We start from the raw sequence: 19,693 nt of genomic DNA, 5'->3' as shown, positions 1-19,693 counted from the left end.
TATCCACTATATAAATCCACTGTTATCTATGTCAGCAGTAACTTACTGTCGAAGTAGCTGGTATCGTCTTCTGCCTCGAGTTGAGGAATGAATTCAGCTTTCTGCCTTAAGAGTCCATTCCAGTCCAAGCCGACAAAGAACGGGTGCTGTTTGACCTCAGGGGCTCCACCTATTGACAGTTTTTTATTGAACAGAAAATGTCATGACATGAAGAAAGCAATGACAAAAAGCTATGACCTGGAGCAGATCCCGTGAAAGGGGGATCTACTATCATATCGTATCGAGATCAGTAGTACCAGTTCCCAGTCGGTCTAGAGGACTTTGCTTCAGCAGGCGTGTAATTAGGTCCTGAGCATCAGTAGGTAAAGCATCATCTCCTTCAGGCCAAATGATTTCATCTGAAGAGCACAGAAACAGATGCCTGATAGGGGATTGTGCAACGTATATGTGGATTAATCAAAAGGACACAAAAACTGTTGGTGGAAACGTACTCGGAATAATTTAATCTTAAAAAACATTGACATGAATGATATATTTTTATTCAGAATCAGGTGTTTCACATGCCAATTATGCTACTTTGTAAAGAAACTCACCACTGACAACTTGACCAAAGAGTTCCTCTGGAGTGTCGCCGAAGAACGGAACACACCCGACCAGGAATTCATAGAGGATGATCCCCATCGCCCACCAGTCCCACTGGCTTCCCATAGCCTTGCCTGAGAATCACCTCTGGAGCGATGTACTCCGGAGTGCCACACACCTGAACGAGCAAACCAGGGCAACACACTCAGGGTGACGTCAGCCTACAGACAATGGATGTCATGTAAGACTCAAATCTGCAGTCTCACCTGTTTGTCAACAAACTCTCTTGTGTCCTTTTCTATGTGTCCCTCATAGAGGTTGGTGGTCATGTTCATCAGGCCAATTTTAGACAAGCCAAAGTCTGTTAGCTTGATGTGACCCATTGACGTAATCAGCAAACTGGTGGGAGGAAGGGGGGGGGGGGTGTTTTCTATTTAAATGCTTCCAGATCACGAATGTGAATTGTTACATTGAAAAATATAATAAACACTGATTAATAGAACAGCTCTGAGGAAAGAATCTAATGTCTGTATACTTGTAATTATTGATGTCAAAGTAGTGAGAGGTTTCAGAAATGAGGAAGACAAAAACAAATTGAGGAAGACGACGTCAGTCAGTGCCTTTTCTCTCTCTGCTGCTGATGGGGAGATAAGTGTCTGCTTTCTAAGATTAAGTGACACACTGACAACATTTGCTTCAAAATAACTTGCGATCACACTGTCTGTATGTCTACAGTAAACAACATCAGCTGGAGTAAAGTGGAGATCAGCTCCTTCTCACTTGTCGGGCTTTAAGTCCCGATGCACGATGCCATAATTGTGGAGGTACTCCAGGGCAAGGACGGTTTCTGCGAAGTACAGCCTAGTCATTTCCACGGGCAGCGGACCCATGTTCTTGAGCAAGTTGGCACAATCTCCCCCTTAAAAAACACAAAAACAGGGCAAGTCAGGAACCGCACTGATAAATGATCTTCTCTGAGAAATGACTTGATCATGTCCAGGTGAGGGAATAAATGATCAAGGTGCCAATTATGGTTTTATACTACAGTCATATATGCATCAGTCAAGAGTTGCGTTCGATTGTCTTTACCTTCAACATACTCCATGACCATGCAGAGGTGACGCCGTGTCTCAAAAGAGCAGAACATGGACACGACAAACGGGTTCTCAGCAAAAGTTAAGATGTCTCTCTCCACAAACGCCTGTTGAATCTGGTTCCTCAGGACCAGATTCTGACGATTGATCTTTTTCATGGCAAACCGCTGGCGAGTCTCCTTGTGGCGGACGAGATACACGGCCCTGTCAGGGACCACAAGATCAGTGTTACTTTTACTGTAGACGGAAAAAAGGAGTGAAGAAAAGGGAGTCCACATGACGACAAACTTGTCCATAGGCTACTTGATATGTATCGCTGGGCCACTATGGGGGTGAAAACTACTAATGCGCTGCCATCTAATCCAACTGGTAACGAGGAAAAGAACGGCTACTGCCGTGATGATCTCATTCTCTTACCCATAAGCCCCATTACTGATGAGTTTGATGGTGTCAAAGTCACTTTCAAAAGGTTTCCGTCGGGTTGGGGTCAGTGTTTTACTCTACGGACGGGAAGAAGACACATGACCAGTGAAACAAACTGGAGGCACAATTGTCAGAAGGAATTTGCCCAAAGCCCAGTTCATGAAAAGAAGAGATGGAGAAAGAAAGAAAAAAAAAAAAAAAAGACAAATCACCTCCATGTCTGGCTCCACTGACACAGAGGGACTGCAGTCGTATTGTTCAAGCTGCACCATGTCTAGAAAAAGCAGAGAAACATGACAGGCAGTGATATCAGTAAGTCATCAACTCCCACTGTTTTTTTTTTCCTTTTCTCCTTTCCTCCATCTGCTCTACCCCTTTAGAACAGCTGATGCACATATGACGCAGTCTGACCGTCACAGGCAGACCTGGTCAAACCCACGTCATCGGCACGCTATGGATATGTTACGAAAGTACGACAACTAAAGCTTACTTTATGACTACAAACACACAGTGAGATTTCCTTTTTGCAGTTAGTTCTGTGTGCGACGCATTGTGGGGAGTATCCAAACCAAAATGAGGTGACTGAATACGACGAAATAAGCAAAAAATAAATTCCATCTTGTGGGCGAAAGATGGAAAGTTGGTTCCACTGGTTGATTCCACACATCTTCCATGTTGGAACGACTGATCCAAGTGGGAAAAATATAGGACTAGATATTTTTTCAATCTCCCCATTCACAGGTTGCTTTGTGCTTTGAGAGGTTAAAGGCTTTTATATTCGGAGGATAACGTCTCCACCTTCTAACAGGTCCCGTGTCAGGCCCAGCTGGTTGATGATGTATCGAGGGATGTCCGTCTTGATTCCCTGGCCGACTTTGGCATGACCCTCTGCGGCTTCGAGGAGGTGATAGAACTCCTCTGGATCAAACTCCTGTGGAGAACCACGTCATGTCACTGATATGGACTGAGTGACACCAAAGAGCTCAAACCAAAGTTAAACTGTAACTCTGAAAATGTTTTCACAAAAAACATTGGTGAACAATGTGTTCAACAAGGGAAACAAGGAATTCAAAGTACAACTAGATCGTCACACAGCGAGCAGGTCATCATATTTTCCTACAAAGAATGCCAAACGAATTCAACACCACCTTATGTGAATTGTCCTGGTAGGTATAGTGTACTCCTGCTGAAAGGCAAACACACAAAGCAGTAATCTTATGATTACTTAGCTCTTAGTCATTTTTGGTTTTATTTTTGTTGACTGAGCACTCAGCACCAATACAAATCAATGGAGCTTTGTGCTTGCTGCTTGCTATTCTGCCAAGTCATCAGTAATTCATCATTCTGTTTTTAAAAGGGGAGCTTTAACTCATCAGCGATGAAACCCAGTCAGACTTTGTGCCCCGTATTCTTTTTCCAGAGATAAATAGCAGTCAGAATCTCACTTCAGTCCAACTGCAACATGAAATGCCTTCTCTATGTCAAACAGTAATTTTAAGACACAAAGATCTTCTCCTCACCAGGCACTCGAGGAGGCGAGCTGGTCGAGAGATTATGATGAGAATCTTCCTCACGAGCTGGATGATGATAGCAACCTCCTCACTCTCAGAGCGCTCATAGGCCTGGAAAACAAAAGGGGAACAGGGGCAAGAAAGCTCATCATTTACAGGCAAAGGGGGAAAAGAGATGACTTCCACTCTGACATAGTAGATAAAGAAATGTGCTCAATGTGTAAAAGGACAAACTATGTATATTCATTAACTAGTTTGTTTTGAACTAATAGAAATAAATCCATCACAAAGTGCTTTAAGCAAACGTCTATGGTTTTAACTGAAATATGAAGTGTTGAATAGAACTACGTCAGATGACACATCACTTCAAACTAAGAGCAATTACGAGAACAATAGCTGGCTGGGTGGGGTGAGTCATCCGTGGCACGTCTTCCTCTAGATGTCTGGAGCGACAACATCGACTACCTCAGTAGATGGATGTGATTCCATTTCATACATGTAAGAGCTGTTTTTAAAAGAGCACAGTCTAAATCTAAACAGCACCCAATGCAATGGCACGTTCCTTCAATAGATGTTCATGATGTCCAGGGAAAACAAGATGGCGAAATGAAGAGAATTTTCTATTGGAGACCAACTACACTTCTATTTCCTATTTCTATTTCAACCTGCTCCTTAGAAGATTTTTTTTGTTTTGAAGGCAGTTCATGTCAACAGGTTGAACATTTACTGCAAACCATCTGGTGGTGCTGTCTGAAATCTTCAAATGCCATTTTTAGCACAGTTCTTTGGGCTGGAAAGTGCAGTGAACACGTTTGTCTGTTGTGTCCCTCTGCGTGTGAGTATGTCCCTGAGCATTTGCTCCATAGTTTGGGAACAAACTTATCAATTCAGCTGGCAACGCAGCGAGTCTGGCAGGCCTTCTGTCTGACAACATGCAGAGCAACAGGGAGAGGTTGCTATGGAAACGATCACTTTATCACTTTAAGAGTCTGTGAGAAACATACAACTCATCGACGTTTTGCGCTGGCACAATTATTGCGTGTGCCTCTGGTTATCAGACATTTATTGAGCCATGATCCTGGCTGCATCCTGCTCAATCAATGCTTTTTCATGATGTCATTACAGACAAGCAGACAGTTAAAGAGGCCAGGAGTTCAAGATAAATCCACAAATCATTTGTTTATCTGCCTCACAGCCGAACCCATGTGTCACACAACACCTGTCTGTGTCCCCACCTCGTGAAGCAGTTTCTCCAGTTTCTCCTGCAGTTCAGCAAAGTAGCGGGATGTGACCAGGCCTCTTTGCGACTTCTCCAGGCAGTCTCTGACCAGCTCCACCAACTGGTGCTGGATGAAGCCCAGCACCCCGTCAGCCAGCGGGAGGGAGCTGTCTGGAGAACAGTGGGTGACAATTTCCAACAAGCGCTCCTCCATCTGCGCTGTGGCCTGCAGGGAAAACAGGAACAACCATGCAAGTAAACACACAAATGCACAAGCACACACACACAAACTTAAAACATATATATATAAGTAAATAAGTGCCTATAATTATTATGTATTTACTTTTATTTTTATTTCCACACAGTAGCATTTCTAGGGGTGGGTTCATGGGGGCTGTTGATCATCAGCACACATTTGAGGCTTTCAAAACTCAAGAGGGCTCTGCTTTTGAACAATGGACCCCTCCGTACAGAGTTTAAACCCACTTCAGATTTGCTACAGTGCACAGCTGGAATGAAAACTGGATGAAGTGAAACAACACGTCAAGGTAACACAGTGAGAAACAAAGCACTGAACTCTGTACGTTACAGTGTTTAGTGCACTAATGTCACTTTTCTTTCTTACCTTTGGAAAGCGCTCTCTGTAAACATGGTTCATCATAACTACTTCATTATCAAAGGAGACACTGGATCGCCCGGGGACTGCATCAGAAACAGAAGAGTACATATTAGTGTATTTAAATTCGATTAAAAAAAACACTGACATGAATAAAAATCCAATAGGGTGGAAGGGGCTATGTGACCGGGGCCTTCAGTTTTCTATCCAAGAGTTTCCTAATCCAGCTGAATCTAATACTGACTACTACTCAAACTCACAGTTTGTTTGACCAAAGCAGGTTTCTGAGTTCTAAAATGCATCTGGCATGTGAGAAAATAACAGTTGGATTACTTATGTAGACTTGGATGTCTGTTTTAGATGTCTCTACATCTTCAATAGAAGCTTCTCCTGCCCAAGAGTGAATCATCCACATAACTCCGTTACGCATCCACTGTGTCACCATGCTGGCATTAAGACAGATGATATATTTCACAGTAAAATCTACCCTGATGAAGCTTCAAGCAGAACAGACGGAAAGGAAATCTATCACATGCTAACAGGCTCCCTGCATCTGTCTTTGTTATGCGAGGCTGCTATGTTAGACTGGATGGCGGCTGCCCAGCACACACTGCTGTAGCTCATCATGCCCCCACCCTTACCAACCGCCCCCCCACCCTCGACTACGGTTCAGCAGATAGATCCCCGAGGCGATTTGTTAGCTCGTACACCCACGCGCGCGGCACATTATCGTGCCAGAACACAGAGCACTCAGGCATCACACAAACAGCGCAGGGCCGTGCCAACAGACAAAAGTTGTCAAAAATCACACGCCGCTGCCGTCAGTCTCCACTTGCCAGCCGGCATGTGAAATCCACCACATGCTATGCTTGCATGTAGCTGTCCTACCACTGCACAGACATCTTGACAGTCTGACAGTACGTACATAATGCCACCAAGGACATAACGCACATGGAGCCATGGCCCAAAGTTAATCCGAGCTGAGCTGGTTTTCCAGTAATTCCACCATCATGAGGGATTATTGCATCTAATCTGTTGTTTAATACCAATTCAATCATTTGAACGACAAGGTAAGAAACTATATAAACTATATATATGACGTTGGATTTGCAGGGAAATATCACGTTTGCAGATTTATGGGGGGAGATAAGCATACTTGTGTCTTGTGTACTTGTGAAGTTCTCTTATGAAATAAATTATCTATCAAACTTAATACAGGATCTAATAACTTCAATTTAGTAAAAACACAGTCAAACCAATATAGCTGGTGGACCAGGTGAGGTTAATTTATGTATATGATCTTAAAATAAATTGCAGCTCATGGCCCTCTGCATTATTACAGACAACAAGTACCAAACAGGCATTGTAAACATTTTTGACTGAAATCAATATGCAAGGAGAAATGAAACATCTGCTGACAACACCCACTGTAATAATGGGTGCGTTCATGAATACCTGAGGCTGCGAGACCGAGGTCGTATGACCATAGAGGGCCGCCCATCCTCGTCTGTTATGCTGTCTGTGCTGCGGAAGTGTTTGAAAAGGAAGTGCAGCTCATCTTGAGTTGGCTGGTAGGGAAGCTGGTGAAGGCGTTCTTGAGAGGACGAGGAAGACTACAGAGAAATGAAGGTGCCGTCAAGACATAAAAGAAAATCAACATGAAAATGCATTCACATACTCAACTTATGGTAATTTAGCTCAGACAGGTAACGGACAGAAACTGATTTTAGATTCTTCGCCAACCTTGTATGTTCCATTTGATTGTGAATATCTGTTAGCATAAAGATAGTGCATGTATATGAGTCAGCCTCCTTTGCAAAGACATTTGTTTCTGACTAAACTCATGTGGATTTGACAATCTGAGAGAGTTAACAGGTTTGCACGGACATCCTCACTGAGACTTTCCTCAAACACACATGAAAACAAACTTGAAATACTGGTCAACAAGTCAACAAAAACAACTAATATCAAGCTCGTTATGCAAGTGTAATTCCTCAGGCAATGATGGGAAAAAAAAAAACCTGTCAGAAGCATAATTATTTGCCGAAACAGGTTCCTGGGTAAACTGTTTACGCACTGAACTAGATTCTTTGTGCAGGCAACATGTGATAAACAGAAGAGAGGGAAAAGCATCTGTGCAGCGTCTGTCAAAAGCCTCAGTATAAGAAGCGGTAGGGACGCCCACAGACGAGCCTTATTGTCCCCACTGACCTTTGGACCTGCACGCCGCGCTGCCAATACAACCTCCTTGTAACAGCAGCACATGGCGTGGTGAAGTTTATTTTACGTTTACATCCTCAACATTTTCATCACTGTGGCCAAAATATGCATGAAAACCTACTATGAATAATTGAGAAAAGAGTTTTATATATTTAATAACAATATAATGTGCTTCTGAAGAATTGATGCCGACATGAAGAGGACTATAAAGCAATAACAGCCCACCCCCACCATGCATACACACTGACTGTATATGTGAACACATGGGGAATGACTCATTTGAGTTGACGACGAGGAAAACAATTAGCGGTTTGTCATCTCGGTCCCTTTCTGCATAAGCCAATGTGCTGCTTGGGCTGAGTGCTAGAATCGCCTGGCCAGGGGCCACCATGTGTGAGCTGGGAGGTTGGTGTCATGTTTTGGGGTAACTTACGGAGACAGTGGAGCTCGGCGGATTGGTTCCATAACCAGACGAGGGGAGGGACGCCAGGGACCATCTCCGGCCCTCCGCTCTGACGGAAACAGACATGAGTGTTACTAAAGCCTCAGCAGATTATCATTAGTTAGCATTTCATACGTGAAGCTCCTTACATAATAGACGGCAGTGCTTTGTGACTACCAGGGTGTGTAATTTTTTTCTTTATGTAACTGGGTTGTTTGTGTCTTCACTAGATTTGAGGCATTCATATGCGACAAGAGACGCCTTTGCAGAGTACAAATTGTCTTGTGCATTGTTTGTGAAAAACAACAAAAAAATAACACCAAAAAAAATCGGTGCATGTATTGGAAAAGAGGCTACCTGTCAGCACGAGCCAAGTGACTGAGATCGAGGCAGCAGAGGGAGAGAGAGAGAGGAAGAAAGAGTTTCAGTGAGTTTGGGGAATCACGCACACGATGTGACCTCTGGCATTCAGCTGAGGGATTTGTACGGACAATGTTGCCACTTCGCATTTGTTCCAATACAGAGAGTGGAGCAGCAAATGAAATTAATTTGAAGGTATTTTTTGTGTAACAGAAGCAAATCATAACAAGCCAGAGAATCTATGGTGTGTTTTAAGGAAAATGAATGTGAAGCATTTTGACATTTTGAATGCTGAATGCAGAGGACACAATGAATTTACTGAACAAATTTTCCTTTTTAATTAAAGCTCTTTATGGCCAGAATGACCTCAATTCAAATCAGAAGGCTCAAAGAAATATTAAATAGATAAGAACAGTCAGTATCTGTAAAAAGTCAGTATCCAACAATGGGATTCATTCCTGCCAGTGACCGAAAGGTATCAGTTCTTTAATGGATATCTTTAAGAACACGAATGTTAAACCAGAAAAATTCCAGCACTTGTTGTATTTTTCAATCCATCCTGCTCACTGGGTTAAATGCTGGAACCAGTATTCCTGCATGAACAAATCGTGGTTAAAGCACAGTCACACTGGTTGTTTAAACACAATGTTAAGTAGAGTTGGTTTGAGGGAATCAGAATGTAAGAATTACACAGTGAGTAGGCTCATACAAAAAGTTTGTACAATGGCAGCAATCTGACATGGCTGTCCAGGAGCTGTGACAGGTTTGTTTAGTCTGGTGCTTTGGCCCTGTATGAAACAACTACTGATCCAGGCTGATCCAAAACTTTTAAGGTTATGTGGGCTTATTATTATTATTAATTACTAATACTTTGTAGATCATATTTCAACACAGCACTAATCTGTGATGAGCTTCTACCACCTTTCTTGATGCTATCATGTTTCAGGAGGAAGCACATGAACTGCTCATGAGATTCTAACGTTGTTCTTCAGTGTCTTTAAGGTGCCATCTCACTCGTAGCCTCCCTTGAAGGCTACACACGCCTGTAGCCAAAGGCGCCTGTTGTCATGGGAACCGACCTGAACGATGTGCGAGTGGGCTTTAGTGTACCGTCTATCTACACACATCCTGCTAAAGAAGGTCTGCCTAAGAGGACCGGGCAGAGAGGGGAGGTGTTAACGTTTCGACTGAGCACGCTGCATGAGTAAACCCTCAGAGAACAAGTAAACCCATGTTTTTCTCACGGGTGTAATGATACCAAAGACTCACTGTACAATTCCATCCCAATAAAAAGCCTATACTATTGAAAAGTTAAGTGACAAATTAGATCTAAGAATTATAATATTCAACCGAGTTTTGTACTTTGCGCTTTCATTCTTCGTTCCAGTCAGCAGTAATAACAATGTGTGCACAAAATCGACATGAACTGTCTTTGGCAATGGGTGAACACGTCAAATGAATGATAGGACTATAACCATTGCAGAACAATGGAGCAGACAGTCGCAGTTCTAGTACAAAATCATATTAGAAAGTAAACGAATACCACTGCAGCTGTACCACAAAGTCGCAGTGGATGAGATCTCTTACACTATACGAGCTGCAACTTATATATATATGTATATTAAATTAGATGGAGTCCCAAAAACAAGTCAGTGAGTTAGACTGAACAGGAATATCCGGTGTTTTTCTTCTTGACTATCACCTGACAAAAACATTTGTGATGTCACTGCATCTTGCATATTAATTAGCAAACAAGTGAATAAAATCTAAATTACAACCTGCAATAATATTTATCAAATTTGACTGTTTAAAGTGTAATTGATTGACGCAGTTCAGTGAGGGAAATGTTCTGTCACAGCTCCACAACAGTATCAAGACCTTTTTCACAACATTGTCCACTTATTGTACATATGCAACACATTGTTAAATCCCCTGTATTCCTTCTAGTAACCCAGGAGCCGAGGGTCCAAACGGACAAGTCTTACATGAACAACAACCAAATTACTAAAATGTATACATGTAAAATTGGCAGGAAAGGAAAGTAATCACCATGCAAACAGCAGACAATAACATGGAGATTTTTTTTAAAACTACATTTTCATTTACAGTGCTAAATTAATAGCAAACCAGAAACACATGTATTTGTCAAAAATAAATACATGAGATACTGTTGACTTATTAACACACCACAGTAAGACTTGAAGTCATGATGCAGCTCCATCATTCAATTATTTCAATCCCTTGACATACTTTACACAAAACAGGAACTACATATCCCTCCTGGGTGAAATAATTTGAGGGAGCGGTGTTTACCTTCGTGCAAATGGAAAATTGATGCAGGCACTGGTAGAAACATTACGGGGGCTGTCCAGAGGGCTGCTCGCAGCTGAAAGAGGAAAGACAAAGTTACCATGGGTGGTATTCACACCTATACTACTAAAAGTGGCAAATAGTATTCAATACATAGAAACAGAACCACAACTGCAATTTCAAGTGAAAATGTTCCAATAGGATGACCTCATGTCTATGTGAGGAACCTAGATCACTGCAAACCCTGTGGTATTACCTCACACCTCAAAACAGCCTAATATCAGCTTGGTATTACTTTTCCAAACATTCAGCACCTATCTATGAATAGCTATGATTAGAGGGACTCGTCTCGCTAGAGGCTGGAGGCAGAATGTGTCTTCATTTACACAAAAGTGTCTGAGCACCAATTTGGACACAAAAGAACAATCCAATTAGCCCCTGATTGCACTCTGTCATTAGATAATCCTCACAGTTCAAAAAGGAACTCAGCCACATTCTGCTGGCATGAGGAGCTCTTGACTGAAACACTTTCCATAATGTGCAGCTGCTTCAAGCCACTGCAGGACTGTTTGGTGGACACCCCACTGCTGGTGCAAAAGGCCATTTGTAATTTCATGAACCTTGAATTGTCATTACACCATTCAGTGGAATGTCTCCTGGTCCATCTGCTCAACAGTCACTGAAACAGGATGCAGCTTCTATGATGCAACTTCTGATGGAGCGTCAATTCCTGCAGTGAAATGATATTTAAACGTAGACTTCACACTGGTCTTAAGTAATAAAACTGATTTATGTAAATCCAAACTTGAGTACATGGAGCTGCGATAGAAAAACTGAGAAGTCTTACATTCTTCAGGTACTGACAGCGTGTCTAAAGGCAAAAAAACGGTTCAAGACAGTGACTTTCGGAGCCAACATGAAACAGCAAAACATGGAATGCTGGAAAAAAAACATTGAATTGGACTTCACTCAAGGAAGACCATCTCCAAGGTTCTTGTTGGAGAGTGTGAGAGTCCTATTTGACCTCAAAATTCTGAACCCTGTAATCGAGAATGTGGGACGAGAACGTGTCCTCCAGCTAACAAACAGAAACCCTGAGCATGTACATTAGAAGAACACAGATGATACACGCTGCGGCCATAAAAAAAGGTTACCACCTGGATTACTATTATTATTATAAGCGAGCAGGTGAGAGGCTTCATCTGGATAATTACTGTGGTGATAAATATGTTTGGACTGGCAGCAAGTTATTTAACCCAAACTGAGGCCTCTCATTTCTTTAACAACCATGTGGGAAGAAAATATCCAGTAGAAGTGGGAAATATGTTAAATATGGCATTTTAGAATGCCAGGATTCACTGGGCTCGGATTGTGAAAAGAGTGGTTCAAATATTGGCCACCAGAGTCTAGACCTAAACCCCTGTGACAATCTTTGAGAATAAAACTAGAATCCGATAAAACTGTAAGCCAGCTGGGTATGTTGTAACTTCTTACGGTGTAGCTGTGTGTGGAATACCGCGCAATGTGTTCCAAAGAGCTAGTGTAAGAACGTCTGTCCATCCAAAAGGTCCAAAACACTGGACACTTGGACAGAAATAAATGTGACATTACATCAGTGATGAGAATTGAGGGTGTGTGGTTTTTTTGGGGGGGGGCCACCTACATCAAGCTCCCAACGTCGCCAGTGTTTAGTCAGGGCGGAGACACAAAAAACACTTTGACACCTGCACATGAGGATGATATACGAGATGCAAGGTGACAGAGTCACCACTGTTTGTCTGACAACGGGCGGGTCCTTGCAATTTGAGAGGAGATGAAGCCTGAGCTGTGGTGCATTATCTAGTGTCTACATCTGTGTGGATGTTCTCAAGAGTGGGGACACAAACATGTACAGTACTGATGAGCTCAAATTACAGGAGCTGGTATTAGACTGGTTTAACAGGGAAACACCTGCGGACGCCAACACCTCTCATCAAGCTCGTTCAATGCAACAGGAGGATTGCAGCGACGTGTGTTAGTCAGGACTGGAGATACATAGCTGGGGCGTACAAGTAAATGTGTTTTTGTTTGTGACTAAAAAGGTAGTTTAGTACAATGCAACACAGTAAGGTGGCTACCTCAGTGTGTGTGTGTGTGTTTGTGTGTTCTATAGTTTGAGCACGGCACAACTTGACTCTACTCGACATGCTTGCGTTTCCATTGGGGATAATTCCTGGTACCTGGTGCTCTTTTTGGTACTTTCTCCGGCAAGGTTCGAAGCAATCTGAAAAAATCTAAAATCTCACAGCACACACTGGTAGCCATTGAGTGGTTTAGAGAAAGGGACGTGTTCTACCTTCAACAGGAGAATCAACCGGAATGTTTACCAGCAATACCAACACACTGTCCGTTTTTGGACTTCTTCTCCTCACCTCATGCTAACTTAACATGGCTGATGTGGGCAAGGAAAAAAAAAAAAAAAAAATCACACCATGGTCCATCAACAAAGGACAGAGCGACCCGTAACTAAAAAGTAGATCAAGAGTTTCAAGTGACTTTTGTCGCGCCACCTGTAGATTCTCCTTTTTTTCTTGCTTCTGGCCGTGATATAAAGCCACAAACCGAACAGCAAGCATCTCTTCCATTGTTTATGTGTTTGTGTCACATATAAATGCCATCACTGCAGTTTCACGCAGTCGTGGTCGTGACGTCACCTCACATCGAGGATGTACTGAATTGTAATGGAAAGGGACGTGTCGAGTCAAGTCCAGCTGAGGAGAGCGAGAACTGTGGGGCGGAAAAGCGGCATGAGTCAACTTAAACAGTTGTGCTACAGCAGAGCCAGGAGAGAAACCTTAACACACATCATGAGCTTACCGGTGTGGACTGAGAGAGGGGACAGTGGACGGGACAGTGTGGGTGACGGCGTCCCAACGCCAAGGCTCTTCCTGTTGCTGCTGCGGCAGCTGCGGCACAAACACGACAGAAATGTAAAGTGGTACATGTCAACACACAAATCAACGTTTACCAACGTTTTCAGGTGATTAAGTCATAAAATAATCAAAGTCTCCCACTGGTAAAGCTCATAAGTGTCATGTTGCTCTTTCTCCAGAGAGAAGCTTTTTGTTTGTCATATCTGTCAAAACAAAAAAAGTTACCACTCCTGAGCTGAAAGGAACATATCACATTTATGACGCAAATGACAATCTCATATTCTACTGGCTTATGTACTTCACAATACCCATTTTTGCTTTGCTTTTCTCAGTTGACGGAGACATATTACCAGCGCGTCAAACATCTGTCTCACTAACATATTACTTTCTTTTCAAGGGAAGAACAGGAGATGAATTACTGCCTTCTACCGAAAGTGAAACATTAGAATTCCAGGTGTAGACTGAAGTACTTGAAGCTGTCCACATGGTAACGTGACAGGACAGGACCTTGGTTTACTCACTCAGCAATGGTTATCCCCCGATAATTGCGAATTCGTCTTATTAATACCTGGATGTATACATTTGGGTTTAAAGCTGCAGCTTTATGGAATCGTGGAAGATAAGGAAGGTTGCTTTATCTGACAGTCACTCTGAGCAGATTATGACTGAGTGATTACCTTGGGTTGGACACATTTGGGTAGGATTTAGTGAAAAACATGTGAGCAATGAGGCATGAGTGTAGTGAATTTTTGTAGGGAAGTGAATGATAGATCCCCCAACACAGAGCAGCTTTGATTCAACTATTTTGTATATTTTATATTGCATATTTTGTATATTTCTGAATATTCTACAATGTGCATAATAATAATACATTTTATTTGTAATGCACTTTACATGTGGTACAAAGTAAAAATCAATGCAGTTAAAAAATATTAAAATGCTTAAAGGAGAAAATAAAAATACATTGAGCAAAATGCTTTTTAAAACAGATTTTAAAAGATTTAAAAGTGTCTATAGATTGTGGGGCCCTCAGATTGCGTGAATGTTCTCCATTCCTGTCTTTCCTTGTATTATTCAAAATCAGAAAAAAAACATAAGCTCTGGTTTAACTGTCTATCAAACGGTCTGAAAAATACTGGACACTAGATAAACTGTGCACCTTCAGCTCGTACTGTTTAGAAGTGACATTCAGAGTCTCCACTGATGGATCCACCGCATAATCAAAGTCATTATGTGCACATCATGAGCACTGGAGTCCAATGCATTTCAGTGAGTGTGCAACTGTATTACATTTGTGAGAAAAGCCCCCTTCAACATTTCAATCTGGGCAGTAACTAAAACTAAAAGAAGTAATCTAGCCCAGATGAGGCTTAACAGAACTGAGATTCCTTTGTCTCAGCCTGTGGAGATTTAACTCAACCAGTGAGGATATATCCACCATCAGAGCAGCTGGGCCTACTAAAATGTTTACGCAACAACAGCAACTCTAATCTGCTGGCAAATGCACAACATGGCTATGTCAGAGGATGGAAAGATGATGACAGGAGGAAACCTCCTGTCAACAGACTCCAAGCTGGGGAGAAGTGAAGTGACTGCAACAGCAGCTGGACCCAGCATTCGCCAGATGTCCACGACTGACTGACTCTGTGTGTGTGTGTGTGTGTGTGTGTGTGTAAATAATCCCCCTGCCCTAAAAACAAGAGGCAAACTTTGACTACAAACACTGCCCTGAGGAGACGTTGTCGTCGCAAGATACACTGGTGTTAGAACAAGTAACAAGAAAACAGATTATCTTCAATTTAACAGCCTTCTGTAGAAAAGGCAACAAGCTTGTTCCTCATATTCAACAAGCCAAACCCACAGACGGCAATGCACCAGAAAGATACAGACTCCCCGGCGAATGCATAGAAATTCTAACTTCTTTAACCTCAAAAGCTTTGGGCAGTAAAAGAAGGAATGTAAAAGTGTCCAGAATAGACTCTCTCTTAGTTAGTTGGGCCTTTGTACTGCAGTCTAGCGGTGCAAAGTGGAATTAGAAGCCAGCGGGCGGCAACGTGAGCCAACAAATTCTATCTTTAAGCAAACATTGAAAATATTTGCAGCAATGGAAGAACGCAGGAATTTCATCTTGGTTTATTTCATTTGCCCCCCCCCAACAGTGTCTTATATTGGTATTAATCAAAGAAGCTGGCAACACATTCAGCATCATGATCACTGGGGCAGCTCACAGGTTTTTTTCTTCAGTGATCTTGCAGTAAATAGGACAAACAAGGAAGAATAATATCTGCCTGGATGCAATGATGGTATGTGCAGTGTGTTTTTTTTATTGCCCATTACAAATTGATGAGGCATGTTTGTTCTTTTTAAGTGCATATGAACATTAGGCCAACATTTTGGGCTTACATATGTGCACTGAGGAGTGAGTGCACAGCCAATGCAGTGTAAAATATATATATGTTGTTATATCTGCTGTTAGCCACTAGTTCTACTTCCATTGTATGTCAGTAGTGCAATAATACCGTGTGGTACTCTGCTACTTAGCACGTTATGTTGCATCCAAATGCAACATACACAACGTCTGCTGTCAGGAATTGTGTCCAGCTAACATTTAAAATATTAGTAGTAGAATTTTTGAGGGTTTTTTTGAAGCGCAGACGTATTATTTACCTTTTGTTAGCCGCTTTCAAGACAAAAGCTGCGCACCATGTTCTCAGAAAACGGGATTAAGGTTGCAGAAATCGGCTTTCAGAGAGGAGCTAATGGCTCGTACTGAGAAATGTCGTTCCATAAAAATCACCAAAGAACGTGTTCGACTGCTGTTGCCGCTCACAATGATTGCAGACCAATTTCCAACATGTAAAACCGCCCGAAACAAGAGAACTAGCTTGAGTTTTAAGTTCACCTCGATGGTTCAACTCTTTGAAACTGACCTTTTCGAGCGCTTCAGCAACGCTCCGGGAACAAAATGAGACACGTTCTGGCTCGGTACCGCCGACCACTGACTTGGATCCGACATGCTGGACGATATCGTTGCCTAAACCTCAAAAGTTGGAGGGGATTTTCAGTGAAGTGTCTCCTGCGGCTCTCCCCACCATCGTCGTTACCTCGGCGGTTCCTTTTGTATTCACGCCGAGTCTTCCGTCTGCCTCGTGCAGTCCGACCCGAAAAGCTCGGGACTTTTCGTTACATCTTCGGGTTCGTGGTCCGAACGCCGTTTCGTCCCCGAATCATCGACCCCATGACGGGTACTTTGGTGTGGAACAGCCAGCGGCGGTTCGGCTTCCCCAAACAAACGCTGCTGGTTGCGTGTGCGTCCGTGTGAGGAGTCTGATGCTGCGTTCAAGTGCTGCTCGGTAACTCCGCATCCCCACTACTGCGGAGTCTCCTTAAGTTTATTTTACGTTCATAATAACGTTACTCTTTTGGTAAACAATCGTCATTGTCATTGAATAGTCATCCTTAATCCAAGATTTTCATTGTCAGAAAAAAGTACAATCGTGTGGAGCCCAGCAGCGCTCCAATAGCGAGGGTTACTGGAGAGTAAGTATGGTTGTCCAATTTCACCACCTGGGAGGTGTTCCATCAGAGAGGCCACGATCCAGTCACACCGTCTCAAGGCTCAGGTCCTTTAATCTTCTGCATGGTCTGGAGTAATCCATGATGAGCAGGAAGATGCGGCTATACTTTGTCTTTGTTAGGGGAGGTATGCAGATTGCAGAGGGTTGAGGAAGGTTTCAGATTTTCACGTTTAAAGTTGATGCACATCCACCATGATCCAACACATTATTTTAACCCACTGCACACACTTTTGGACATATTCTGCTGTAAACACACAAAGCTTAAGTCGTGTTTCAGACACTGATATATAGGCGGTTTACTTGCAGACAAGGTATCCGATGCAACAGAATAGACACATCTTTGGATCACTAAACAAATGCTGTAAAGTGAATGTGTGCGTGTACAACATGACTGGTAAAAGTGTGTTGTGTTTTGGAATTCATGCTCATCACATCCGAGAGACACTGTGCATTCCTTCACAAATTTTCAACAGAAGAAATTAAATACGTCGCAGTGCAGTATATGATGATACAGCTAAGCACTGTTACACATTCAGTATCATTCTGGATGCAGCCACCACTGTTTGCAGTGCTGCCATCCTCCAGAGCACCCATCACCGTTGCCAGGCAACCCACACTGAGTTAAACACAACTGATAAATGACAGGGCATAGCGAGTAACACAGGAGCATCATGAAATAATACCAAAAAATATATATATTCAGATGTATGTACTGATATTTCATTAACTATTTAATGTTAATTTATTATTATTAATTCAATTCAATTTTATTTGTACTGACAAATGCATGTCCTCCCAGGAGGCAGATCCAGGATCCTTCTCACTCAAGACAAGGCATTGATTGTACCGGTGATTACTCATTAAAGGCACAGAAAGGTGAAACCGATTCTTCAAAACCAACCAGCCAACCAACAAACATAAAACTAGAGCACTCAGAGAGCACAGACCTCTACCAAATGTTTGGTTTTCACAGCCAAAGACAATGACTGTACACTCCTGATTGTTTGTGTTCCCTGACCATGAAACCACAACAACACAACCACAACATTAGTGACAGTAGCATCGTGTATCGGTGTTTAACATGAGTAGGCTCCAAAACATCCTGGACTCACACTTGCAGCAGGTGAGAAGCTAACACGCTAGCCACCACTAGCATTGATCGCTGGTGGGGAGAACTATCCGCGCAAAGACACTATGGCACTGACTACTGACCACTGAGAGGACGGAACACAGCTGATCACCATAGATGGAACAATGCAAAAAATCCTGCATCCAAACACACATGCCTAACGCCTCCAAAGAAGGTTGAAAGGAAAAGTCTGGTAACATTCTCATGAGATTCACATCAGTATTTTTTTGTACAGTTGCGACAACTGACAAACATGACCTCCTTGGCAAAGTTATGATTATGTCCCAAAGCAGCATGACTAGAATTGCATCTCACTAATATATAAGCAAACTAGATAAAAATATGACATGTTTGCTGGGGACTATTTTTAGCTGCAGAGTAAAACAAAAAAAATGTCCCCATGATCATCATAACAACTGGTCACTAAGGCTCAGTAGTGTGTTTGTCCAACAAATGAAGACACTAAGCGGTTCTAACAACAGCATGTGACCCGGTTATCTTACCTCCAGGGGTGAAGGGTTTGTAAGGGGCTGCAGGGGCTGCAGGGACTGCATGGGCTGAGGAGGGTGGGGCTCTGACACGTTGGTGATAAACTGCAAGGCAAGACATGGTCGCATGGATTAGACTCAGCACCGTGAAACGCCGGTGACTATCGTCATTTAACAGGCAAACTTTGGTAACGAGGTTGTTGTGAGACATTGAGCGCACCATGTTGTTGCTTCTGAATTGGTGCTTGGGTTCTAGCCTAGAAATCTAGACAACCCTTGTGGTAGGGAATTTAATTAGCAGCCAGGAGAGGGCAAGAAACTCTTTGTTAGCTCTAACTCTTGTCGGGCCAATCACATCATGTATGGAGTCAGTGGGCCAGCTGAACATAATGACCACAGAGTTGTGACGTGTGTCGTCCATGTCGGTTTCTGGTCGTTAGCAGTCGCTTGAGTTGACTTTGAATGATGTGGATTTAAGCTTTTCCACAAAACGCAGAACATTTGGCCATGGACTCTTTGTTGCTCTGACTACGTCACCTTCATCGTTTTCCTATTGCGTGCCGAGGGAATTTGAAAGACTGAGCTCCTCGGACTGAGCCCTGATAATTGTGGGCGCTCAGACCCAACATCTTGATCTCCGACCGAATTATAAATGCTGTCAAGCTGTTACACCACAGGATGGTGGCAGCCGGGTGTCGACGTACAAGGAAGGAAGTTTCCTCAACACTTGTTTATTGAGCTTCTAATGCAAAATTGGACTATTGTCAGATTTTCTTAGACTGCATTTCATTAAAAAATAATGCTACGTC

The 19,693-nt window shown here is 42.7% G+C and overlaps 1 protein-coding gene across 1 annotated transcript; it reads right to left on the bottom strand.

Moving 5' to 3' along the window:
- Window positions 1-46: 46 nt before the first annotated feature.
- On the bottom strand, window positions 47-18,989 carry LOC144740403 (microtubule-associated serine/threonine-protein kinase 3-like; the record flags this gene model as incomplete). The annotated part of the gene is given in 19 exon segments (XM_078623258.1): window positions 47-169; window positions 297-398; window positions 594-693; window positions 695-760; window positions 849-981; window positions 1,363-1,501; window positions 1,672-1,880; window positions 2,094-2,176; window positions 2,312-2,373; window positions 2,898-3,030; window positions 3,620-3,721; window positions 4,846-5,055; window positions 5,455-5,530; window positions 6,901-7,058; window positions 8,099-8,177; window positions 8,465-8,485; window positions 10,781-10,853; window positions 13,634-13,722; window positions 18,900-18,989. Coding segments are annotated over 19 exon segments (2,048 nt in total), but the record flags the coding sequence as incomplete, so codon positions are not given.
- Window positions 18,990-19,693: the final 704 nt, after the last annotated feature.

Source organism: Lampetra planeri, unplaced genomic scaffold (assembly GCF_965212315.1).
Source record: "Lampetra planeri unplaced genomic scaffold, kcLamPlan1.2.h2 scaffold_2116, whole genome shotgun sequence".
NCBI lineage: Eukaryota > Metazoa > Chordata > Hyperoartia > Petromyzontiformes > Petromyzontidae > Lampetra > Lampetra planeri.
Note: the sequence above shows the minus strand (reverse complement) of the source record. Positions and strands in the feature narration are given on the sequence as shown.